The sequence below is a fragment of the Petromyzon marinus genome, chromosome 32, assembly GCF_048934315.1.
Source record: "Petromyzon marinus isolate PM22_M1 ecotype Great Lakes invasive population chromosome 32, UKy_Petmar_22M1.pri1.0, whole genome shotgun sequence".
NCBI lineage: Eukaryota > Metazoa > Chordata > Hyperoartia > Petromyzontiformes > Petromyzontidae > Petromyzon > Petromyzon marinus.
Window position 1 is genome coordinate 9,653,001 of NC_133698.1, and position 27,499 is coordinate 9,680,499.

The 27,499-nt window shown below is 50.4% G+C and overlaps 1 protein-coding gene across 3 annotated transcripts in view; it reads right to left on the reverse strand.

Moving 5' to 3' along the window:
- The window catches only part of LOC116948149 (serine/threonine-protein kinase SIK2-like), an 83,413-nt gene that overhangs the window by 13,965 nt on the left and 41,949 nt on the right, over nt 1-27,499 (reverse strand). For 2 of the 3 annotated variants that reach the window (XM_032964559.2, XM_032964558.2), the window contains exons 5-11: nt 15,442-15,566; nt 14,564-14,687; nt 10,331-10,746; nt 9,902-10,054; nt 8,238-8,420; nt 2,162-2,411; nt 291-722 (exon numbers count right to left, since the gene is read on the reverse strand). In XM_032964559.2, coding sequence (XP_032820450.2) covers nt 291-722; nt 2,162-2,411; nt 8,238-8,420; nt 9,902-10,054; nt 10,331-10,746; nt 14,564-14,687; nt 15,442-15,566 — 1,683 coding nt within the window. Of the gene's footprint in view, nt 1-290; nt 723-2,161; nt 2,412-8,237; nt 8,421-9,901; nt 10,055-10,330; nt 10,747-14,563; nt 14,688-15,441; nt 15,567-18,531; nt 23,814-27,499 lie in introns of those variants that run through there. The other variant, XM_032964560.2, reaches the window with a different exon arrangement.

The following is a 27,499-nucleotide window of genomic DNA, read 5'->3' on the forward strand; positions in this document are numbered from 1 at the left end:
ACAGTCAATATCGTCACTCTTGTTGGCAATGTAATCGTCATTAGCGACATCATCATCATCATCACCACTGCTATCATCATCACCAGTGCTCTTACACGTGGGTCTTGCAAGCACGCAAATTCAATCGTGCGTAGATAAAACATCCCAGCGGGCGGGCTGCAAGGTGGCTAGAAGATAGCAGCCCAGAAATTAGTTCGCCGATCTATCGGCGCAGATTTTGCGAGCGTCCCTAAAAACGTCCCGGGGGGAGGGTGGGGGGGGGGGGAAGCCGGACGGACGGCGTCGCGTACCCTGGGTGAGCGACGTGTCGGACGCCCTTCGGCCCTCGCGGAAGCTGACGGGAGAGCGGTTGTGCTCGTCGCGTTCGCCCTGCCCGGCCTGCTGCTGCTGCTGCTGCTGGTGGACGAGCCCGGCTCCTCCTCCGGCGGGGAGCGGCGCCGGCGGCGGCGGCGGCGACGGTGTCCCGCCGCCGTCCGCGTCGCGCTGGGAGCAACCGCCCGGCGCTCCCACCGCGGCCGCGGGCAACGCCGCCAGCTGCTGCTGCTGCTGTTGGTGGTGCTGGTGGTGCCGTTGGTGCTGGTGCGGCAGGGGAGGAGGAGGCGGAGGAGGGGGAGCGCCGGGCGGGAGATCCTGGCTAGAGTGATGCAGCACGGTGCCCAGCTCGCAGTACTCCGAGCCAATGCTGCCGAACGGCGAGCCCGAGCCCAGCAAGAAGTACGTTTCTGCGTGGGGGAGAGGCAGAAACGAGCGTCACTTCATTTGTATGTAGCAGGAGGAGGGAGGATGTACAGTAAGTAGGATGCCTGCCCTGAAATATATATGTCTTTTTTCAATTGTTGTTTACACCACTTTATTGGAGCAGCGTGGTGAAGTACGGTCCAATGACGTCATATGACCGACATGAAGCGGGGGAACCCTTTATCTGCTAGTGGCTTGACAAAGTGATGTCAGCTGCTGCTGCTGCTGCTCATACTGCTGCTGCTTCATTGTTTTGCTATTTCTTGACGTTTTGTATTTGTGTTTTATTTTCTGCATTGCTTATAATTTTAATGGCGTTACACGCTTGTGTTGAACTTTTCACGTGCTGATGATGGTGATCATAAGCCACGTCGTTGAGCTAACATTTGTGATGGCCAGGTTGCTTCTGAAAGAGAGCTACGTAGTTCAGTGGGCCTTACATGATAAAATAAAAATATATAGTTTTAGAGTTGATATTACCAATTTGTGGGAGGTAAGCTGTGGCTGTCCTATGGAAGACTCAAACTCCGTAATAGGAATGTGGAATTTCGATATACTGGCTCAGGCTGGTAAACGGGATGGCTTCAATACTCATTTGGAGCAGGAAATCACGTTGATATATATTTTACTACAGTATTAACATTTTAAGAAAAGTATGGTAAAATACTTTTAAATAACGTCCATAATTACACACAATACCAATCAAAACCCTGAGAACACACAACACCACGTACATTTTTTCAATGTTATTTTCATTCATTTGGATTTAAGCTGCCGGACTGGATCTGAATGAATTAAAACCTTTAATTACGATCAGGTGGTAACACAGCGATCTAATTGACCAAACTGTACAGCTTCACCCAATTATGCAAGAGGTCTGAGTGTAAATACATCATGAAAGGACAAACACGTTAAAATCGTAATTTCCACTCCTCGTTGTAACGTGATTCCAAGGTCAATTAAAGGTCAATAAAGTAATTTGCACACGTTAATCTCCAGCTGGCCATTGCCACAAAGATTCTTTGAATTATAAAGGTTCCTCCAACTGTGATTATCTGGCACTCTTTCAGAAATAACACACACCAAGCGCTCAGATGCAAGAAACTCACGGGGGTTGCGTTGGCTCGGTGCCCCGATAAGGACACTCACCACACTGAGAGAGTCACCCGTGCCTCGGGTTTGAACCCGGCACTCAGAAATGCGAGCCCAATGCTGTCAAGCAAGCAGCCACCACTCCCGCCCCTCCCTCCTCCTACGAGGCACACACAGGCCTCCGGGTTTGAACCTAGGGAGCCCAGCGGTGGTGCTGGCACCACGCCCCGATGCCGGGCTGCCTCTGCGCGTTTGATCTTTACTTATTTGTATTGTTCCGAGCGAGCGGCTAGCAGCTCACGCCCGCCCGCCCGCCCGCCCGCCCGCCTACCCGTGCTCTCGTGCAGCGCGCCACCCCCGTCCCCTCCGCCGTCGGCGAACGCCGTCCTGGCCGCGTCGTGGCGCGAGGGAGGGGCGACTGCGTTGGCCAGCGGGGTGAGCCCCGCGAGCCCGCGGCCCGAGTCGCACGGCTCCTCCATCTCCACGCCCTCGTCGATGGAGGCCTCCATCACGGGGCTGATGGGCGACACCGAGCGGCCCTTGCGAGTCGGAGGCACGGGCTCCAGCATGCAGCCGCTCACCTGGGGGTGTGGGGAAAACGGGTTGAGTGCACACGACACACACACACAAAAAATATATAAAGGTCCCACGTGTAGCCTTAACAGACTTTTGGGGCAAGTGCTTTATTTGTTCTTCTTTCTTCCAGGGGGAAGTGCTGTTAGCGAGCACCTATTGAAGCCGGAATGGCTCACAAGGGGGTGGGTGGCCAGCACCAACGCCTGACCACCTTTGTCTCCAGAGTGGAGATGTTTACACACCGCACCAGGTACTCATTTGAGGCTGAGTCGACCTAGCGGAGGCCGAGGACCGGTTCAGATAATCGTCACCGGTGTTGGCCGTGAACAAGACTCAAACTCGCATCACACATGACAGACACACATGACGCATACGCTTGTGGTTACATACACGCATGCACACACACACACTTAAATGCAGACGCGCACACAAACACACACGACAATGCTGTGCCACGCAAAGATGCGTGTTCTTGTTTTTTTAATAAAACTACGAACACTGTTTATAACTAGATGAGAGCCAGATTGAGAGCAAAGTGTCTTGTGAGTTATCCTGCATCTCCAATTAGCACGGTTGGCTATGTACTGTGCGAAAGTAGTTCTACATACACACATATTACCTGGGCTAAAACGACAAAAACGCACAGGACAATATTTGAGCGTGCCAAACAAAACAACCCAAGTTTAACAAACCCAAGTGACTAAACGACGAAGCACCTGCAAATATTCAGCGCAAATCTGCACAACAATAAAAGTATCAACAAAAATAGCGTCACGTTTTTGAGAGCGACGTTTTGGAACGAAAACATTTTCGTGAAAATGTATTGCAAAATTTTTCAAAGCGATTTCTTTTCACTTTATTGGAATATATTATTGGTTCTTTCGGTAAAGTCACGTAGAAGGGAAATAATAAATAAAACAATAAAATTCTCACGACGTTTCGATTGCAACACAAGCAATCATCATCAGGTGTGCTTGTGTTGCAATCGAAACGTCGTGAGAATTTTATTGCTTCATTTTTCTTATTTTATTATTTCCCTTCTACGTGACTTTACCGAAAGAACCAAGAATATGAATCCCTGCAGTCACGAAAGCTTTAAATCGAAATTTATTGGAATAGTAATTTTACACATTGTACCACAGGGAGGTTTGTCCCTGCACCACCATCCGCGGGGGGCGGCCCTTACTCGAACTTTGAATTCCGGATTCCGGATTCCTAAGCCGGTGGCAATTTTAGCTGGATCGATCCTGCCAAAAGCAGCTGGGCGTGGCTCCCATTCTGACGCTCACCGGGTCCCCATCGGTAAAGTGGGGCAACCGTGCGTCTTGTTCAAGAGCAACTGATCCCAGGTGAACAGGCTCATATCCGTTGGTACACACAACCATTCCCAGGTGAACGGTTTCTTCCGTTGTTATACAACACACCAGCGTTGTTTACGAAACAGCTCACGCGAAAACCAGCCGACTACTGGGGTACAATCACCATGATCTCAATGCAAGTGCTGCCCAATTATCTATATTAGTTATATATATCAGTCCCAGGATTCCCCCGATGATGATGATAATAATAAACACAAGTCAAACCTCCCCCCGCCGCCCTCCATCCATGCCTCATTTGCCCCTGAGGTTTACTAAAATACCAGAGGCCAGACGTCAATTACAATTCATTCATTAAATGTTTAAAAGCCACGAAAATAAACGGGCCTCCTTTGTAGCAGGCCTTCCCGTAACCAAAGATACACTCTCTGACGCGCCACGGACACGAGGGAGAGGGCCTGCCTCCCCCTCCTCCACCCTCCGGAGCCTCAAGCGGCCTCCAGACGCTGCCGCCGCTGACGCCGCGTTGGGTGCAAGCGAGATATATATTACTGGGGGGGGGGGGAAATCCGGCCACCGGGTGGCACGGGGCGGCGGTTAAGAGCCCGTCGGGCTCGCCATCAGAAGGTGCGCGAGTTCAATTCGCGGTCAGGGGTGGCTCAGCCCTGCACCCCCTCTGGGATCTTCATAAACGAGGAACAACAACTTCTAGGGGAAGTCAACAGCAGCTGGCCCACGGATAAACTCACCCCGCCCCCCCCTATAATAGTAACGAGGAATTTGCAGTACTGGGCTAAGGGCTGCAAGCTGGAGATGATCTACTTTGCTTTGAATGCTGCACATGTTGGCGCCAGGGAAGGTTTGCGTTGGTTGCTTGTAGGCGTGCGAATGAAGTCTAACCTAAAACGAAACAATTGGTTTTTTTTTACCAGGTAAGGCCCACCGAGCTAAACGGCTCTTTTGCAGAAGCGACCTGGCCACAAATTACAGCTCGACAAAGTGGCTTGTCGCGTGGAAATTTAAAGCAGGAAAAATACACTGAACGCATGCTTCCAAATGTGGAGGTAAAAATCGGAGGACCTGGAGAAAAATCCACACGACCGCGGGGAGAACACGCAAACTCCAAATGTACAGACGTCAGGGTCGGGATCGAACCCACGACCTCCTGTATACCAGGCGAGGCAGTTAACTTCTCCTAGCCACCGCGGCACCCCTCAAGTCAACGGAAGCAAAGCGATATGCGGGATTCACCACACTGGGTGCGGCGGTGACCCAGAGCTTATTGTGTGGAAACGTTCCAAAGCGCCCAACCGTTTTCAGCAAAATGTGCACTTTTGGGACGATCAATGCAAAACAGCTCACACATCCCCGCACGAAGAACGGCGATTGCAATGTTTCGCATTTCCGTTATTTGTCTACAGCGACTCAAAAGCATCAATGTAAGATACAGCCAACAAAACAGTGTCGCAAATTGCGAAGGAATAAATAACACAACGCCCGAGTCACGTGAACTGCATTCGCATGCCACTTCAACAGCAGCTGATTTCTAAACGCCGTTACCAAAGCGAAACCGGCACACGCCCCCCCCCCCCCCCCGCCCAAGCTTGTCTCATGCCAAGTAGACGTTAAATACTCAACAACATCATTCACAAAAGAGGGCCAACGTATAACCGATGTCAAGGTCAATATTGACGAACCACCTTAAGACCGCATCGTGACCTTCAACCCACTTGTGGAAAGCGGTGGGGTTTGTGTGCGTTGATAAGGCCCTGCCCAGAGACAAAAAGCGATGTTGGCTGCGCGAGGTCAGGTGACGAGGCCGCCCCCTTTTCCCTCACTGCAGACTGCTGCTGTGGCTGCCTGCCAGTGATCCCTACACCACGAGTGTGGGGGGGAAAAATACGTCCTTTCATATCAGAAGGCCCTTGGCGAGTCACATCCCGGTAAACGTGGAACGTTGGTCCACCGGTTCCAACCAAGTGCCAACGTTGGAACGTTAAACTGGGATGACGCCTACCTAAACTAAATTGAACAATTTTTTATTTTACCAGGTAAGGCCCACTGAGCTAAAAGCTCTTTTTCAAAAGTGACCCGGCCACAAATGACAGCCCGACAAAGGGGCTTATCACGTGGAAATTTACAGCAGCCAAATACTCTAAACGCAAGTTGATTATAAATGTGCAGGGAAAATAGGTAGATTCCGTGAAAAATCCATGAGACTGCGGGGAGAGAGACACGCAAACTCCAAACATACAGCAGACGTCAGGGTCGGGATCAAACCGACCACCTCCTTCGGCACCGGCTATCGTAGAGTGCGGTCGTGTCGCTACAGTTCTCTGCGGTGAGTGCAATGTCTTTAAAAACAACGGCGCTAGGCCTCTCTAAATAAAATCAACGCTGAACCGCTTTGGCACAATTCCGAGATGCAGCGATGAACAGGGACCCACCCTGCAACTTGCAGACGTTTCACAACGGGAAAGGGTTAAACACCTGGGAGGCACAGGCCAGTGTGAAACGTGCGATAGGAATGCAGTGACTTGATTGCACCAGAGTAGGGGGGAGGCGGTGCGTGGCCATGGCAGGGTCGAGTATCTGTGGGACATTGGCGTGTTGTGGAACATGACGGCAATCGGCGCGCGGACACACGCTGAGCGAACCGACCGTCTCAAATCGTTCGTCTCCTGGCTCGGGTCGACGAGTGCGGCCATTAGACGGAGTCCACGCCGCACGACGGAATTAACCCGCCGTTCGGCCACCTGGCTGTATTTAAAATCATCACCGTCTCACTCGTAATTGTGTTTACTTTTGTTGTTATTGTCGTCGCCTCCACCATCGTCGTCGCCATTTCTGTTTATTGTGCGTTTAATTTCCGCTCAATTATTTGCCCTCCGTAGCCTCGAGTTGTGACACGCTGTGGCTACACATTGCAATTATGGCAAATGGTATTTTAAGAAATAACTCTTAACTTTTGCTGTCGATACCGTATTATTATTATGTTGTCTGAAAGAAAGGGTTTCAAAGGGATGGTTTCTGACACAACAGCCAATCTTCTGGTCTATTAAAATCTCTACGTGCTTCTTTCCTTTCCGCTCATAATTGTAATTGCTCCAAAAATAAACCACGTCCTGCGAGGGGAAGCTATGGGCCGAGTTGTTCTTCTATTGGATGTGAGCTTTGTGGGAAAAAAAAAACTTTCGCGCACTTTGATGGATGCGGAACAAAAGCTGAAAAGGTGCACGCTTTAAAATACATTGAGAGAAAGAGGAATAAGATCGCGCGGAAACAGCCAACTTGCGAAAATCCGAGACGTTACATTCACCGTTGGGAAAACTAAGCGGGCTTGGGGCAGGAACACGTCGCCAGAAGGGACAAGGGCTGGTGCGGGGGACTCACGGCGCCAATGGGAATTTGAGCAGATTAGGGTCAGGGTTAAAACTAAACTACTATTCAAACTAAACTACTGTTAAAACAAAACAATGTTTTATTTCATCAGATAAGGCCCACTGAGCTATGCAGCTCTTTTCAGAAGCGAGCTGGCCACAAATGATAGCCCAACGAAGTGGCTTATCACGTGGAAATGTATAGCAGCCAAATACTCCAAATGCATTGTTTCTAAATGCGGTGGGAAAAACCGGACGACCCGGAGAAAAATCCACTAGACCACGGGGAGAACATGCAAACTCCAAATACACAAGTGTCAGGGTTGGTTATCCAACCCACGAACCTCCTGTAGAGGAGGTTGAGGTAATAAAGTATTAAAGCTTTCGTGACTGCATAAAATTACTCATTGGTTTTTTCGGTAAAGTCACGTATGTAGAAACACAATAAAATTATATTAAAACAAAAAACAATCACGACGTTTCGATCACAACGCAAGCTTGCGTTGTGATCGAAACGTGACTTTACCGAAAAAACCAATGAGTGAGGTTGAGGTAGTTAACATCTCGCCACTGCGTCGCATAAGGTTTCAACGAATTGTTGAGATTCACCGTCGCGATCTTTCCTTTTCTTAACCATACACAGAAGGTATTGGCCACTAGGGGCTGGAGTCGGCCGCATGAAGCCATTACAATAAAATGTTATATACCAAAAATGTCCATTCCTACACTTGCAATTTGACGCGTGTAACATTCACCTCAATAATCAACCTGTATTCACCGATGAATTGACTCATCTTCCCACCCATATTATACACGGCTCGATAACACGTCTATCCATGTACGTGGTGTGTGTGTGTGTTTGTACGCGGTGCTAGCCACCAACCCCCTCCCTCGTGTGCCATGCCGGCCTTAATAGCGGCTCGCTAACAGCACTTACCCCAATGGTTTGTTGAAGGCTATATGGGGGGGGATCTTTGTCTTGTGGTAGACAGCGCCTTCTACACAACCCCACCTAAGACGTCCCCCCTTTGGCCTGCTTTCTCTATCCTCAAAGACACTGGTCCAGCCAGCCGCGTCCAGAATTACGGACTCGGCGGGATAGGGTCGATAAATGACGGTGGGAAGAATGAGTCACCTTGGGGGTCGGCACAAAGAGTTCCTCTTCCAACAGGCCGAGCTCCATGGGGTGTCCTCCGCCGGACTGGCCAAACGAGCCGCGGTCCGAAGCCAGCGCCGTGAAGCCGGCGCACTGCTGCTGCAGGTGGTGGTGCCTGATGCTCTGAGGCAGGAGACCCATGGGGTACATCGCTGGGTTGGCCTGAAACGACGCGTGGGGGGGGAGGAGAGAGAGGGGGAACGGCACTTGCTTTACTTAACGCGGCTCGTTAGCGTTTGCGGGGGGGGGGGGGGGGGGGGGGGGGGGGGGCGGAATTACGGCCGATGCTCGCCGTGGACGGGTGTCGAGCTCAGGTCGCCAGGGTTCGCGGCCGCCGCTCCACGCGCGCGTGCACACACTTAGCAACGCGCTCGCTCGCACACAATCACTTAACGCGCCACTACGCGCGGTTTTTTTTTCCTCTCTTCCTTCCACGTCACGTGGAAGTCATTACCCACGGAATGTAAATGTAATGTATATGTACATGTAAAGAAACGTGGTAGTATTTACACGCGGGCGTGCCCCCGAGACAGAAAGCGTACGTGTATATGGGCCGTGATCTGTGTTCGATTTGAGGCGGCGCTTCGTTGTCACGCGTGCCCAAACGTGCGTTTTAGGAGTTGTGCGGCCTCTCGTTTGAGCACTGCGCACGCAATTAGGGCCGCTATTTTTATTAGCATCACCTCCAAAGTATGGGACATCGTTAGGGGGAAGGGCTCAACAATAAACATCCCCATGGAGATGGATTGCACAGCAGATAATTGCTAACAGCTGTGCCTACCACACAAAGACCACAAAAAACCCGCGCGAGTAGGTACACGCAATCGGCGATTACAGAGCAATCTACCCAACAAGCGACTTAGTAGCGCGCGAGAAGGGAATGCAACGCTGCCGTGCCGTCACGCGTGGCATGGTTCAAGCCTGGACCTCGCGTCGACTGCCCGGAGCACGCGTCCCATCGTCAAGTCCGGTCCACGTGGCCTCATCCACGCAGAAGGTGCGCCGGGTTGGGGCGCGTTCCTCACAGCCGAGACTTCCCAAAGACGAGCGGGCGAGGACTTCTTTGTACGGCCCCCGAGATATTTCACAGTCAAAACTAAAAACCAAACTAAACTATTTTTTTTATTTTACCAGGTAAGGCCTACGGAGCTACATAGCTAATTTCAGAAGTGACCTGACGTTCACAAATACTAGCTCAACGAAGTGGCTTATCAAGCGTAAATTTATAGCAGCCAAATACTCTAAAGGTACGTTGTTTCTAAACGTTGAGGGAAAAATCTGAGGACCATACAGTTGTCAGAGTCAGGACCAAACCCACGACCTCCCGAATACCAGGCGAGGTAATTAACATCTCACCGCCGCAGCATGGAAGACTAGGCATTATGAGCAAGCAATTGCAGGGCTGAATCTTTTACCCTGTCCTCTACTATAAACGCACCTGCACAGGCATGCTTTAGTCATCACACGGGGCTCAAATGGTCACTGCACAGAAGCCCACAGCGTGAGCGTTTGGAAGCTAGGGGCTGGGCGTAGCGGGGCAGCGCCACCCTGCCGCAGGTGAACACACGGGCTGTCCGCTTCGAGTTGGTGAAGGCAGCTGCTCGTGCGTGCGTGCGCGTACACGTGTGTCCGCGAGCGTGTACCTTGGCGAGGGCCTGCTCGGCGACGGTGCTGGGCCGCCTGTTGCGCGCGTCCACGCGGTGGTCCACGGGAAAGCTGGAGCGGTGAGCTCTCAGGCGGTCGACGAGCAGGTGGTAGATGGCGAAGCAGTGGTTGTAGCTTCTGTTCTGCAGCGACTGCTCGCGCGCGCAACGCACGCGGCGCGGGGGGAAACGGCAATTGGTGAGCGGGGTCGGGGCGTCCGTCGCTCGCTCGGACGGTCGTTCTGTCGGCCGTTTGGCGGAAGTCGTCAAAATGAGAAAAAAAATCAGCAGAAACAACTTTGCAATGGGCAAACTGTTAAGCGGGGGAGGAGAGGGGGGGGGGGGGCAAAAAAACGCAGCAACAAAAGCCATTGGCCGACGGATAACGTCACTCGCCGAACGTAGCGCGACTTCGCGACGACGGGCTACCTCCAGAGTCTTCTGCTGGTCGATGCCCAGGCTCTGCATGAGCCTCAGCACGTGCTCGTTGTACTGGGGCAGGCCCGGGCTGTACAGCGGCGATGGCGACGCGGACTCCGACGCGGCCGCTGGCTGGACGGACACGGCCGGCGGCGGCGGCGGCGGCGGCGGCGGCGGCGGCGAGGGCGGCGACGGGAGGGCGGCGGCGGCCGCGGCGGCGGCGGCGGCTGCGGCGGCTGTGGCGGCGGACGGCTCGGCGCGGCTCTGCTGCTCCCCGAGCGTGGCCATGGGCGGCTGCTCGGGCAGCACGAGGGCACGGGGCGGGCCACCCTCGCCCTGCAGCCAGCGGTGCTGCCGGATCTGCGCGATCGTCAGCCGCTTGGACGGATCGAGCACGAGCATGCGGCGGATGAGGTGCTCGCAGTCTGCAGCGGCGCGCGACAGAGAGAGAAAGAGCGATGAGCGAATTGAGAGACCGATTGAAGATGGCGTAAATCGGTTGACGGATACAAAAAAACAAACGGACGGATGAAGAAATTGGTCAAAAGTAGATTGCAAAGTGTTCGAACGAAGCGTGTCGATGAAGCCAACTAGCATGCTTTTCTGTACGTGTTTGTGTATATATGTGTACATTATCAAGTTTTCCCGTACTGTAATTTTAAATAATAAAACATAGTTTCATTAAAAAAAAAGGAATCAAACACGGATAAACGAATGAGGAAATAAATATCTCGGACAAACGAGCGAGCAAAATATACACACAAACATACATGTAGCCAAACGATCCCAAGTAATAAATGAGACCAACGAACACTGGTGCTGTTGTCAGATCCACAAAGCACAACGTTACCACGTCAGAATTTAAACACGTTCAGGAAGGGGCTTGATTAGCTCCACTACGTTTACGTAAGAATTCCTGTATGTACGTAATACTTTGTTGTTGTTATTGTTATTTAAAATAAAGCTAACGTTACCCGCCTATGCAGGCCCCCAAGCAGCGATAATAATGCGATGACATTTATTAATTTTGATTTAAAGCTTTCATGATTGCAGGTTTTCACACCTGATGATGATTGCTTGTGTTGCAGTCGAAACGTCGTGAGAATGTTATTGTTTTATATTTTTATTATTTTATTGTTTCCCTTCTACGTGACTTTACCGAAAGAACCAAGAATATGACATTTATGAAGTGGAACCCGCACAATAACAGAAACACACACAAGCATAAAAACAAACGATTAGCCTTCCTTTAAAATGACTCAGCTTTACAAACTGAGGTCAGGAGGGGGAGAGGGGGAAAAGGTATTAATTTATACAATTGTTTCCAAGCGCCGCCACCGTTGTCGTCAAGTAGGTGTTAATGCGTCATCACCCTCGTTCGTTTTTGCGTCTTTCAATTTAATTAATTTAATTTCATCCAAAGAGATGAATATGATTATCGCGCGCGACACGTTTTGCCTGGATTCACGCGGCCTCTTGCCGCCCCCCCCCCGACCACCCCGATCCCTCCCGCACCACCCCCCCAACCTCCCCCCGTGCCTGTCGGGGGCTAGCGCTGTGAGGAGCCCCTCTAGGTTCTCCACGCGAGCGACGGAGCTCCGTGGCGGCGCCACGCTCGGCCGAAAACAACAAAAATTGAGAACCTCGCGTCAACGCAGACGATCGGGCGAGGTCGGGATCGCCGTTTGCTCGGTGTCACGCGCGTGCACGTCGCGTCTCCTTCTGCTCGTGCACACGGCTGCGTTTGAATGCTGTCATATATTTAGAAACGTGCGTTCAGATTGTTTCAGATCGTTTTGCTGCGATGCATTTCTACTTGATGGGCCACTTCGCTGCGGTATCGTTTGTGGCCATGTGGCTTCTGAAAAAGAAGCTAACAGCTCGGTGGGCCTTACCTGGCGAGATGAAAATAGCTTAGTTTTATTTGTCTATATTTTTCAAGTGATTTGTTTACCTTTCCTATACTCAGCACTCCTATCGTGTTTTTGTATTTTTTGATGTTGTACCGTTCTGACCCCGTGCCCCTACTGGATATCTGTGGAAAAGAGCTTTATAGCTCATCAGATTCCTCCACTATAAATACGTATTCTGATTCCGATACAGTAATTCTAAATCTGGCTTATGTAACCATGATATTCCCTCGATTCCTCCATCAAAATATCCGAGGGAGCGAGCATCGATGACGCACTGCCGTTGTTTCATTTCAGCCCTCTAGCTCCGAGACGGTACAAACAAACGGCAAAGCGAATACGAACAAAGTCAACGCTTTTTAAGCGAAGAAAGTACAAGCGCAGAGGAGAAACGAGCTCTGCAAAGAGGCGACTCGATCGCTCAACGAGCGGCTGCGACGGCGTGAGCGGGGGATGCGTCACTCTTGGCTCAAACAAAAAGAAACAGAAATGATTTCACGCAAAACGCCGACTGCTGCCCGCATTAACGTCGTGCACATTCGCGGAGTGACAAGAAAAGCTGGATTCTGCAAGTCCAAAGGGGGGGCGCGAGATTTACAACGAACGAAGCGGCGTCACCCCCGCCGCGGCACGACTTTGTCGCGGCCTTTCGCGTTAAATCAAAACGGTGGACCGGAGGACCAGCCGTGCCCCGAGGGGCGGTGCCGCCGACGGGGACAGACGTTCCTGCGCAGCAGAATTCAACAGCACGCGCCAAACGTCTCCATTTCGGCGGCACACAATGGTCACTCGATCAAGATTGAGGTTGTTGTTTTTTGTTTTACTTACTACTCCGTAAAAATTGTGCTCTTTTTAAGTAGCAGCAGGAAAATTTTACAGCTCAAAGCAGATTTGTTTTTCGGAGTGTAAAACCAGCTCGTCGGTAGTTTCCCCGGGCAAAACGCGCTGCCGTCTCCGGTGGGATGAAGCGCAGATTCAACGTTCGGGATTTGCCCGGCCCGTCAGTTACGTCCGAGACCACTGTGCGTCTCTGCGTCCACGGGCCCCCACCCCCCTCCTCCGCCCCCCACCGAGCGATGCGCGGTGTCTCTCGGCGACGTTTAAAACCCTCTCCGTGTAATCACCGAAGCAGAAACGCATTGACGGCGACTTTTGGGACCTCATCGGGCGGTCTCCACGAGGGCGTTCAAATCCTGAAGAAGACTGATGCCGTTACGCGTATTTACACAACGGCGTGTATGTGAAACGTGCGGGGGGGGGGGGGCGGAACGAAAGACGACCTCCCCCATCCCGTCCCAACCTCGCCCCCCCCTCCCATTCAGCCGTACGAACAGCCTGGGAAAAGAGCTGATCTGAGCAGGTGTTAGTCGTGAGCGGGATCGGCGCTGTGGACACAGCGGCAGCTGGACGCAGTGCTGGCCCGCACCAACTCTCGCTCACAAAACGTGCCCCGTCAATCTATACCCAGTCTCCCTTTTATATATATATGTGTGTGTGTGTGTGAAAGCGTGTTGTTCGGGGGAAAATGTAAGGAACCGAGAAAAGAGGAAGACCTAGCAGCGAGTGGCTCGCTGACGACTTAAGAGATTGGTGCCAGAAAGATGTGGCCACTTCTTGAGCAAATTGGCACTACAAGACGGTGAGGAAAGTGGAAACAAATGGCGAAATGTACAGGCCTATCTGCCCATGGATCGTGATGATGATGATGATATGAAAAAATACTTTTTCGTCTCATTGTGCTCTCAATCATCTATCATCTACAGCCCGTTGTCAATGCACTGCTGGACGGGCGCCGTGGTGGCGAGATGTTAACCAACTCGCCGGGTATACAGGAGGTCGTGGATTCGATCCCGACCCTGACGCCTGCTGTATATTTTGAGCATTCATGTTCTCCCTGTGTCGCGCGGATTTTTCTCTGGGTCCTCTGGTTTTTCCCTCCACATTTGGAATCAACATCACACGTTTAGAGTATTTGGTTGCTATAGGTTTCCACTTGATAGGCCACTTCGTTGAGCTATCATTCGTGGTCAGGTCACTGCTGAAAAAGAGCTCTATATAACTCAATGGGCCTTACTTGGTAAAATAAAAAAGTTGTTTTAGTTTACTTGGACTCGAATACGTTCGGAAATCCACGTGCTCCTATTTCCATCTCTCGGTGTAATGTTAAGCGTGCACCTTCTCCATGTTTCATTATGCAATGGGCCGGTTTTTCAAAAAAAGGTCATCGCTATATTTGCGAGGCCGTAGACAATTCTCCGTGTGTCTGGTGGCGATGACGCTGGGTGGCAAGGCATCGTGTTACTCGAATGACGATGGAGGGGGGGGATTTCACCTTCAGACATGAAGTAGGGAATGCGAAATCGCCCCTCCAGCACCCTCTGCTTGAGGATGGGCAGCGTCGGACCGTCAAACGGGAGGGCTCCACACACCAGCACGTACAGCACGACTCCGAGGGACTGCGGGACACACGCACGCAACAAAGATCCCCCGTGTAGCCTTAACAGACTGTAGGGGCAAGTGCTGTTAGCGAGCACACGCACACACACACCCCCACTGGCACATAACGCACGCACGCACACCACCACCGGCACGCACGCAATCGTTTACTGTGCATCATACACACAGAGTGCACACTCGGGATGGGTTTTGATTTAAAATAATATTTTTATTTTTTAATGTCTAACAATAGCGATGTCACCCGATGCCCCATGGCATCATTTTCGGTGGGAAAAGCATGGAAGTGGCATCATGCAAGTGACATCATGCTTTTGAATCAATCCAAAAGAAAACTGTCAGAGATTATAACGTACAAAATAAAGATGATCTATTTTTTGAAACAATCCGAAAAATCGGGAACACATTCCGAACATAATTGGGATCTTCCTTATTACAATATTTTGGCCTAGCGATTTGAAGCTGCGGTATCTCCGATGAGAACGTTTGGCTCCGATTAGCACGATTGGCCACGTACAGTGTGAAAGAAGTTCAACATACATACATACGTACATCTCTGCAAGCTTGTTGTGCATATGCAGAACTTCTTTCCCACCAGCGATCTGCACCGGACGTGCGTGCGTAGCTGTTTTTTTTCGCAAGCCATATTCATACGTGGCCCTCAAAAGCGGCGGCGACGGGGCCGCGCAGTTGCTTGCGGGAGCATTTGACCCCGGCAACCGCTACGAGCCCCCCGCCGCTGCCACCACCACTCACCCAGACGTCCAGCTGCGGCCCCTCGTACTCCAGCCCCTCGAAAACCTCGGGGGCGGCGTACGGCGGGCTGCCGCACCACGTCGTCAGCGCCTCGCCCCGCCGGAAGAAATTCCCAAATCCAAAGTCTGCGCCGCGGGAGGTCACCGTGGGGTCATGGGAAGGGGGTGGGGAGGAGAAATACGTAGCAGTAGTTGGCAACAATTCGGAGCGCGGGCATTATGTGTTGAGTGTTCGTAACACTAGTTGATGTGCAATGTGTACAGTCCTTTGTAAATCCAAAGCTGGATGGAGGGGGGGGGGCCTCCCAACTTTGCACGGGTTGCGGAGGGTATTTGACCGTACTTCACCGTGCTCGTCAACGGGGGTTGGCGTCAGCGGCTGAAGCACAGACGCAGGCGAGCAGCAGTAAAGTAACATCAAGTGATATTTCTGCAAAGCCCAATGTTGCCCACAAAGTGACTCGGTTACTTATAATAATATCCTGTTACACACGTAATCCCTCATCGAAGCACTATCCAGACTCAAACCCTGCCTAGCTTCCGAGATCTGATGAGATCTGGCGCACTCTGGGTGGTGTGCATGAATAAATTCGCACTTAGTTAGCCAGAAAAGCCTCACCGAGTTCCGAGACAATTTTCTATTCAGGCGGTTCCAACTTGGGATGTTTGGCAAATGCATTTTTGCGTGTAACAGGAAACTGGAGTGTTTGGGGAAAACCCACTCGTAAAAAAAAACATATGAACTGAACACAAAATAGGTCAACAACCTACATGCTGCACTTCCACTTCGCAGGAACTTAGTGCTCTGTGGATGGGTGCATCACACAGCCGCATGATCCGACAGCCTCTCCACCAAGTCACTCAAGTACTCTAAACGCATGTTTAGAAACGTGCGTTTAGAGCAATTAGCTGCTATAAATGTCCACACGATAAGCCACTTCGTTGGGCTATCATTGGTGGTCATGTCACTTCTAAAAAAGAGCTATATAGCTCAGTGGGCTTTACTTGGTAAAGAAAAATTGTTGATAGTTCCTGTTTAATAGTTTAACCATGGGAGTGTCGAACAATATTTTAATTCCTGTGAATTAATTCAATATTGGGCAAGCTAAACGATAGAACGATCTAGAGGGAAGCAGAAGAGGCAGACAGGAGAAAATGAGATGGAGGAACGAGATTGGAAGATTTGGGATTTGGAAAGCTAACAGCCAAGACTGAAATAGAAAATAATTGATATCAACGCAAACATTACAAATTAATTGGTTTTCAAATGGGTTATCCAAACGGCAGAATAAATCGTCCACTCAAACAAGTGCACGAATCTCAAGACGTCCACCACACTTGGGAGGCAGAAACATCGCCAAACGAGGATTGTTCAACATGCGTTTGTTTAACATGCAAAAGAAAAACTAACCACGTCTCATCACGCTAGCTAAATTTAAAAAGGTTAAAAACAGCGACGTGTGAAGAAGAGAAAAAAACCCCCCAACAAATTCAAATTTTATTTGCGAGGGAACAATGGAAAAACTAACGATGTGTCGTCGTCCTGCAGTTCACTGACGTGTGTAGGGGTGGAGAGGTGGGGGGGGCGCATTATTGCTGAAGTGGCAATAATGGCAATCCCACTGGCGTCTATGGAAACATGGCACCAGTAGGGACCGTTCATCAAATGGATGAACAGAATTTTTGTATTTGTGCCGGATAGATTGGAATCGGCTCTTTCCACGCACAGTCCGGGGCCGGGCTTGCGCAGACTCGAAACCCGTGTGTTTGCAAGTCCTTCTCCGAACATCATATTCTAAAACAATAACAATAAACAAAACCCACCACCACAACAACAACAAAAAACACAAAATATGGACAAAATAAGGTCATTAAATGGCTCCACATTACAACCAAAAATAATGTGGGTCCTTGACCGACTGCCACGGGGTAACAACGGAAAAGGAGATGATGTCACAGATCCCAGTCACTTCCTGTTCGCTGTCACGACATTTAACGTCCATGTGTGCACGTGTGTGTGGTGGCACAGTGGGGAGCGGTGGTGCAGTGGTTAGAGAGCGCTGCGTTACGAACCCGGCCGCACGGGTTCACTTCCCGCTTCACGGCCAACACCAGTGACGATTATCTGAACCGGTCCTGGGCCTCCCTTAGGTCGACTGAACCTCAAATGAGTACCTGGTGCGGTGTGTAAACATCGCCAAGGCGGCCGGGCGTGGTGCTGGCCACCCACCCCCTCGTGTGCCGTGCCGGCCTTCATAGGCGCGACTCGCAAACAGCACTTGCCCCAAAATTCTACTAAGGCTACATGAGGGTTTTTGTCCTTGTTTGTATATTTATTTTCCTACCCCCCCCCCAAAAAAAGCACTGCCTGTTCCCAGGCTAATTCCACAACAATGGGTTTTTTTTTTGCAAGCAACATTTTCCGCTACCTTCATTAATGCGATAAGAGCCGGGGAGAGGGAAAAGACTCAACATTATAAAGTTTAAGAGGAAGTCCCCCGGAGTAACGAACCATGATGGATGCTGTACATTTTCCCACAACTGACGCTCTTGCCAAAACGCTCATTTCAAACTCGACCTTCAGAGACGACGGTGCCGCGATAGCAAAATGCAACGTTTGCCACTGGGCAAGCTTTCCCATGTTCGTGGAATTCACTCCGGCTGTTGTAGGATATTTTTCGCAGCATATTTTGTAGGATTTATTTTGTAGGATTTTTTGTAGGATGTTTTTTGTTCAAACGTCCGTGGAGCGTGACACCGAGAGTCTGAATTTGAGGGTGAAAGGTATGATTTAATGCACGCGATTAAGCATCGCCCTTAAGGCTGCCAATGAACGATGTACAACTGCGTGAAAAAAAGCATTAATATAAAAACTATGTCCAAAGTAAACCTGTTGGCAACATCTGTTGCACTGGAGGGTTTCTAGCTACTAACACAAAAAAGGGCTTTTTATGTTCAGATTGTTGTCCTTCCCCCGCACCTCCGATTGGCACGGTTGGCTATGGACGGTGCGAAAGAAAGTTCAACATACGTAGATATACATACGTAGATGCATACGTATAAATAGATGCATACGTATAAATGCACGCACGCTTTTGTTTACGTCTGCCAGTCGTGCCGTCGTTCTGCCGCTCCACGCCATGGCCTCTTGACTCCGCGCAGACATTTATCTCAGACGTACGTGCACACGAGAGAGGACACGACCGTGTTTGGCGCGCGGGGAGCTGATGACGGTGGCGGCAACGATGTGTCCCCAAGCGGTGTTGCGCAAAGCGGCTTTTGGCTCGCGACGAGTGGGCCTTCGAGCGAGATTTTTCGTGTCGCCATTTGGCCGATGGACGTTTCAAAATCCCACCGGTTACCGCCACGTACCGCTCACGTTCAACATACCGCAAGTTGCTACGAGTAGGAAGCGAAGGTGCGTTATTCATCAAATCTCTCACCAAATTTGATTATAAAGAACAAAATATAGCAATGTGATATATACCAAGCTAAAGTGCCGATGAGCGCGTCCAATGTGCTCTTGCAAATGAGGCTTTATTCTGGAGAAAAGTTGATAGCCCGCACAGTTGAAGACAAGTCGTGCGAGCTTCATTGGAACACTTCACAAGGCACTTCTGAGAGTTTGTACAGTCTCCCCACAGATAATTTACTTTTTTTCATCCACTTAATCTGCCTACTCTCAACCAAAGCCCACGTTTGGACGATGAGATTTCACGAGTTATCTAGATCCTCCTGTATGCCTCTCACAAATAGGTTTTGGGGAATAAAACATTTAATTATTTGACTAACACTAAACTAAACTTTTTATTTTACCACGTAAGGTCCACGAAGCTATATTCTATAACTCTTTTTCGAAAGTGACATTACCACAAATTATAGCTCAACGAAGTGGCTTATCAAGTGAAAATGTGCAGTGAGGAAAAAAAAGTATTTGATCCCCTGCTGATTTTGTACGTTTGCCCACTGACAAAGAAATGATCAGTCTATAATTTTAATGGTAGGTTTATTTGAACAGTGAGAGACAGAATAATAACAAGAAAATCCAAACTCTCCACCATGGCCAAGACCAAAGAGCTCTCCAAGGATGTCAGGGACAAGATTGTAGACCTACACAAGGCTGGAATGGGCTACAAGACCATTGCCAAGCAGCTTGGTGAGAAGGTGACAACAGTTGGTGCGATTATTCGCAAATGGAAGAAACACAAAGAACTGTCAATCTCCCTCGGCCTGGGGCTCCATGCAAGATCTCGCCTCGTGGAGTTGCAATGATCATGAGAACGGTGAGGAATCAGCCCAGAACTACACGGGAGGATCTTGTCAATGATCTCAAGGCAGCTGGGACCATAGTCACCAAGAAAACAATTGGTAACACACTACGCCGTGAAGGACTGAAATCCTGCAGCGCCCAAAACACATGGCGAAGGCAACAAAGGAGTGGCTCAAGAAGAAGCACATTAAGGTCCTGGAGTGGCCTAGCCAGTCTCCAGACCTTAATCCCATAGAAAATCTGTGGAGGGAGCTGAAGGTTCGAGTTGCCAAACGTCAGCCTCGAAACCTTAATGACTTTGAGAGGATCTGCAAGAGGAGTGGGACAAAATCCCTCCTAAGATGTGTGCAAATCTGGTGGCCAACTACAAGAAACGTCTGACCTCTGTGATTGCCAACAAGGGTTTTGCCACCAAGTACCAAGTCATGTTTTGCAGAGGGGTCAAATACTTATTTCCCTCATTAAAATGCAAATCAATTTATAACATTTTTGACATGCGTTTTTCTGGATTTTTTTTGTTATTCTGTCTCTTACTGTTCAAATAAACCTACCATTACAATTATAGACTGATCATTTCTTTGTCAGTGGGCAAACGTACAAGATCAGCAGGGGATCAAATACTTTTTTCCCCTCACTGTATCGCAGCCAAAAACGCGTGATGTTCATCCTAAAATGTGGAGGGTAAGACCGGAGGACCTGGAGAAAAATCCACGTGACCACGGGGAGAGAGACATGCAAACTCCAAATATACGGCATACGTCAGGGTGGGGATCGCAACCCAATGAAACCCCAGCATGCCAGGCGAGGTGGTTAGCAGCTCGCCACCGCCGGCGCCCTGGGCACCAGCTGACCGTCACTCTACCGTCAGCTACCTGCCCGGTCCCAAACCTCGAGACGAGAGAAAAAAAAAATCTCCCAAAGTCGAGGTCGATCAGCGCCGTCGGGCTCTCTGCACAACGTCGTGACGAGCGGTCTCCCGGGATGCGCTTCGCCGGGTCTATAACCGGGAGAAAATACAAGTTTTCTTAGCAGATTTTTTTTTTACTTTTACAGACCTTGACCTTCAACTGGCAGACGTAAGCCCCTGATGGACTCCCGCTATCGCCGTCACTTTACTGTAAATAACGTCACTGTACGGCCGCGGTGAAGGCTGCGGCGGCGCGGATCCCGGCTCCTCCACAACCACACCGTCGGAAAATACAACAGCGGGGGTGTGGGTGACAGGGAGGTCACAAGCCAGCCGAGGTTTAACCTCCCGCACAGCCGGTCGCATTTTTTCCACGTCCGATGGAAATCTCGTCTTAATGGCAGAGCGCACCTGTCCTTTCGCTTAACAACGGGGCTATTGGGGAGCTGGGGAAGATGTCTTGAATTCTCAACGTGTCCGTCTGTCTGTGCCAGGCCGTGGGGCGCGGTTTGGCGTCCTTGTCAGGGCCTGGTTACAGTTCCACATCTCCGGCCGGGGTGACCTCGCGTTTTATTAACAGAAATGCGTTTTGCATCTTCCAAGTAAAAAAACGTGTCCCAATCGGAGCTGAGCACCAGCTGGGCTTCATCCTCCCCCCCCCCCGCCCGCCCCCCCCAGGTGAACAAACCCCAACTGGTACTCACTTGGCGTAAGAGCAAAGTGATCTTCAACAACACTCAAGTGGCAAAGGGGGGTCTGGCTGGCTGCTCGTGGCGAGGGGGATTAAAAGAGCTATAGGATCGGAGGAAAACATTTTCTATACGAGCACCACCGATTATCACGGTTGGCTACATACGACGCGAAAGAAGGCCAGCGTACATACGTACAAGATCACCCCGAGTGTATTTGGTGTAACTTTACAGTGCAGGATGTGCAGGACGCAGCATGACGTTTGTTCGAATGAGATTCAGACGTGACGTCAATGTCTGGGTTGACTGTGGAATGAATACATTAGCTAATGTAAACATTAGCTAATGTATTAGCGCGTCGGAACATGCATATAGGAACATGCATATCTAACGTACTGCACAAAACTGGATTAAATTACTTATCAGGTGGCATCTAAACCAACTCTTTGTTTAATCGGCTATCTGGCGTGTTTGTATATTTTTTGATCGTGGGGTGCATTTCATAATTTACTTTTTTTTAAATTCCAGCTCAGATAGCATGACATTGACAGCGCGTGGCACCAGCTACCACGTGCTGCGCGTGACTGCACTTTCATCGCTCGACCAACACGGGATCCACTCTGCCATCCCGTTCTGCCAAACCAAGCGTGCTCATCCGGCGAGCGTGAGTCTCCCCTCGGCCCCCATCTCGCAACCACCAAAACTGAAGAGACTTCGGAAAAAAACCGACAAGGCAGGTCGATTACACCCGGCGTGGCCAATCCGCAATTTTGTCAATTACACATCTGATTTAGCGGTAGCTTCCAGGGCCGCGGGTTTTTTTCATTTTAAAAGCCTGCGTAAATATTTGCCGAGTGAGCAGCAAACTGCATTGTACGTGCGCGACACACACCCAACGACGTATGTCCCGGCTCCCAAGCCAAATGTACTTTGGCATTGGAGAGCCACTGTTAATTCCAGCAACACCAAATCGCATTTGCTGAATAGACACATCCCTCCCACCCAGTGGAAATTAATGTATTTTAACATCATCGCCTGGCCTCCATTAATAATAGATTGGGCCTTTGACTATGCGGCTAATAAGGCGAGCGTGTACGTAAACCTTCCACCCAAAAACAAAGACAAAGATGCCCCGTATAGATTTAACAGAATGTTGGGGCAAATGCTGTTAGCGAGCACCTATGAAGGCTGGCACGGCGCACGAGGGTGGCCAGCACCACGCCCGTCCGCCTTTGTCTCCCCAGTGGCAATGTTTACACACCGCACCAGGTACTCATTTAAGGATGATGCGACCTCGGGGAGGCCTAAGACCTGTTCAGATAATCGTCACTGGTGTTGGCCGTGAGCGGGAATCGAACTCGGGGTCACCGGGTTCGTAGTGCAGCGCGCTAACTGCTACACTACCGCTCCCACACACACAGAGACACCTATAAACTAAGGGGTGTGTGGAGAGGAAGATTAATTTCTGTTGAACTTCAAACGGCTGAGAAATGCATCTCGCTTCAATTGCGCAACGTTTTAGGACTGCTGACCTATTACTTAAAGCGCGTTTTTTTTTTTTAAACACGGGCGCAAATATTTCGGATCTCATAATAAGCAAGGCTGTTTGTTTCGCCTCGATTTCCATTCTCTTCGTCGGGTGTCTCCTTGATTTCATCTCGCCTTCGCCCGCCGTCACATTCTTGGGGCGACGACCCGGTTCACTCCTGAGAAACGAGACACCCTCACACCCCACCCCCGCGTCTCTCGGTGGGCTCACCTGAGCTGCGTGAAATGAAACTTGAAACAAAAAGCTACGCGTACCTTCGAAATCCCCACGCATCTCCGATGCGTCTCCATGGACCGTCTCTACACGGCGTAGCGGTTAGCGCTGCGCTGCGCGACGGGTCCGGGCACCCGGGTTCGATTCCCGCTCACCGTCCAAGATCAGTGACAATTATCTGAACCGGTCCTGGGCCTCCCCTAGGTCGACTCAGCCTCAAATGAGTAACCTGGTGCGGTGTGTAGTAAACATCGCCACTGGGGAGACAAAAGCGAACGGGCGTGGTGCTGGCCACCCACCCCCTCGTGTGCAGTGCCGGCCTTCATAGGTGCTCGCTGACAGCACTTGCCCCAACAGTTTGTTAAGGCTACACGGGGGATCTTTGTCTATGTCATGTGGGTGACCCCCTCCCCCCCCCCCATGTGACTCTTGCGGAATGAAGTCTTGATCTTGTTGTACCACGGGTTCTCTCTTTTTCTTTATCGAGTTTTTGCCATCCCGGTTAAAAAAACAAAAGACACATTTCCGAAGCGTGTCGGGGCGGGGGGTGGAGTTTACTCAATTTGAAGGGAAAAAAAACCTAACTCACTCTCCGCTAACTCATTCTCCCGCGACCCGTCGTCCCCCCCACTACCCCCCCGTTCTATTTTGCCACGAGAGCACAACCAGACCCCCCCACCACACCACCACACACACCCCCACGTGTGCGTAGCGTATGGGGGGGTGGGTGGGTGAGGGTCACATTTCAATTGCTCAGAGCAACCCCCTCCCAGCTCCCAACCACCCCCCAACGCCCTGCCCAGTCATGTCCCGCATGCTAATCATCCAATTGACGTCAATCGCTAACTCTCTCGCGCCTTGAAGCGAGAGCCTCGTGGCATTTCAAAATAAAGGCCCTATCGGGTGGGTGCGTGCGGGACGGTGCCGGCTCGCCACCCATTTGTTGTTTTTCACGCTGCTGCTGCTGCTGCAAGCACACACGTGCTCGTAATAAAACGCGAACTTAATACATCCCGACAAGTTTTGAAAATTTAATGAGGGCCAACCTGTTGGGGAGGCTGCCGCTCCCTGCGCGGACCCACGATGCGCCTGCCGCTCACGGCCAACATCAGTGGCGAATATCTGAAACTGCTCCTGCCCCCTCTCCCCCTAGGTAGACTCATCCTTGAATGAGTTCAGTGCAGTACCTGGTGCAGTGTGTGTAAACATCAGCACTGGGGAGACAAAGGCGACCAGGCGTGGTGTTGCCCTTGACAGGTGCTTGCAAAAAAAGACAATGGCCCTGACAGTCTACGTAGGCTACCTGGGGGTTTTCTTTGCCTTTTGTGTGCGCTATGTGAATAGACAAGCAAGTTCGATACACTAAGCAACCCGAGTTCGACTCCCGACCCGCGGCCAATTGCTCTTGCGTCTCGCCACCAGCACCGGGCAAGCCAGAGGTGGCAAGCCCCAGGCAAAAGTGCATTGTGCCCCGACCGCACGAAGCGCCCATCCCCACGTGTGCCACACACAGGCCACACATAATAGGTGCTCGTCGAGACTCTCAGCGGTGTGAAAGTCTCAACGGAGAGATCCTTGTCTTGTGTGCGTGCGTGCGCTTTTTTTTGCTCGGCCAGACTTATCGGACGCGTGCCAAGCTGCGATTGGGAACGTTTTACTTGGAAGTGGCAAAGACGCATTTCTGTTGCGGGCGTTTTTTGTTGTTGTTGTTAAGCACGTGTCGCCAACGAATGGCCATAGTCACGGGACAATGCAAGAAGTGGCGGCGTCGAGGCGAGAAGGGGCCCACGGAGATTTCAACAACAGCCACGACGACCCTCGCCAACCCACACCGCCGTAACAAGCAAGTGCCCAGTAGCGTCCCAAACACGAACACAAAAAACCCCTTTGCACTCCCATCACGCGGAACACTCCGTCCTGCTGGTCCCACCACTCTTGTTGTACAGCTTTCTTTGTTGTGATGGACGTGTGGGAGGGGAGGGTTGGTGTAGCGGTTAGCGCAGCTGCACTACGAACCCAGCGACCCGGGGGGGGGGGGTCGATTCCGGCCCACGGCTAACGCCAGTGACGATTATCCGAACCGGTTATGGGTCACCACTAGGTCGACTCAGCCTCAAATTAGTGCCGGCCACCCAACCTCTCGTGTGCTGTGTCGGTATTCGTAGACCCTCGCTAACAGCACTTGCCCCAACAGTATGTGAAGGCTACATGGCGGATCTTTATCTTTGTACATTCGCAGCTCTTCCAACTAAGGTTGCGTCTTATAATCCTGTACGCGCGTGTGTGTGTGTGCGCGTGACCAGATTTGACGTTGATGTTGACCAGAATGATATAACTTTAAAAACTCCGTTGACACCAAGCACGTCTTCATTTCCTCCAGAAGCATCTTATAATCCGGAGAATAATGTAACATTAAACGAACATTCTGTTTGACCTATGGCAACGGTTCTGTTTGAGTATGAGGTTACAAAGATAAACACCACAACATTACAATGTGTGTATATATTGCAATATGTGTATATATATACACACATATTGCAATCTCATGCAGAGTTAGATGTAGATTCTCGATTGGAGAGAGTATTAACCAATGTTTACGTAACGTTAAAACACACACACATGAGCGACTTTAGTCGTAGACACAACACAACCATTGCATCCTTCAGTGGCCCACTTTGGGCTTTGTTCGAATTCTTTGATTCACGTTTCAATCCCTACCTATTGTTTAAAAGCCTTCAAAGAAATGACGATATGGCGTTTTTGTTTATACGGTGAGCTGAGCTTACTCAGGAAAACATAAAGGCGATGCCGTACCGCGCACATGCATGCCATCGATTAGGCATCGATTTGCCGACTGTAAGATTGTTTTTCCTCTCGAGGTGCAGAATGGTCGAGTGAGAATCCATTATTTACGATTGTTTTTGCTAAACGTATGCAAATCACGTGCCAACGTCGCTACAGCAGGAGGTTTACAGGGGGAAAAAAAAACTAAAAACATTTGTAGATGTCCGACTAAGGGGAAATCAGTTCCACAGTTATCCATCTCTGGTATCACCGCTGTTGTCAGCAGGTCACATGTGCACAACTGTATATTGATGGTAACCCACGACAAGGGAAGCACAATGCAGTTTTCCAGCAACTGCTGACGGCTTTTGCACAACGCGCAGAGGCTGTGAATGAAACACTTCAGTGGTTCGTTAGACAATTCATAAATAATTATTATTAGTCGTCGTAGTTATAACATCGAGAACTCGGGACTACACCTCCACGCTGCTGCCTGGCTCGGCAAGACGAGCGGTAAATGATGTAAAATATACACACTAACGAGGTGGACCAACGACCGCACAAACGAGATCGTAAACCACGTGGGAAACAACACAATACAAAAAAACAAATCGATTCTCGACTCGAATCACAAACCTCAAATTGTGACAATCCGTCAAATTGGCGGGGCCGTGTCAAATTGGCTACGTACGGCGCGAAAGAAGTTCCACGTGCATACACATACGAATCACTTACCCACCATGGCACGTCACACACGAAAGCACGTCAGCTGTTACACCATTGGAAACCTCATTTGCCAGTAACAAAATATGATAATTGTTTTTTTAACCCTTTTATCTGGCAACAAAACTGACACTTTTTGTTTTACAAGGAGTCATGTTTACATTTTACCACAATACCTGCGGTCGGAACGCAAACAAAAAACAACAACTCTGATAATGTATGTGGCACTGTCCTTGAAATTGATTGGTCCACACCCGAGACGAGGCTCTAAAGAAAGCTGTCTCGGGTGTGGACCAATCAATTTCAAGGACAGTGCCACATACATAATCAGAGTTGTTGTTTTTTTGTTTGCGTTCCGACCGCAGGTATTGTGGTCAATGTAAACATGACTCCTTGTAAAAAAGGTGTCAGTTTTGCTGCCAGATAAAAGGGTAAAAAACCAATTATCACGTCAGCTGTTGTTGTTGTTTACAAGATGATGCTTACACAGGGTGGTGGTCCAGAGGTGACGTGACACCCCCCCCCCCCTACCCCTCTGTTTGAAATAAAACCTTACTTTAATAACACATTAAGTGGAAACACCCTGTCTAGGGAAACGGCCATTCCCTCGCTCTCCTACACATCCCATGAGCAAAGGTTGGCTACGTACAAAGGGGGGGGGGGGGGGAGGGCAAAAGAAGTCCAACGTACGCGTGCAGACGTACGCACATCGAGCGGTGCAACGAAAGTGGAAAGCGGAAAGGCGCACGCGAGCCGCTTTAACGCCATCACAAAAGGAGGCAATTCGAGCAATCCTCCTCTTCCTCCTCGCCGCCGCCGCCGCCGCCGTATAACCCGCTGACTCGATGCCGCGCAGCCAGAGCTAAACAGCAACACGTGAGCGAAGACTCCCACCCCCTCCTCTTACCCGGCCGTTCGTATGAC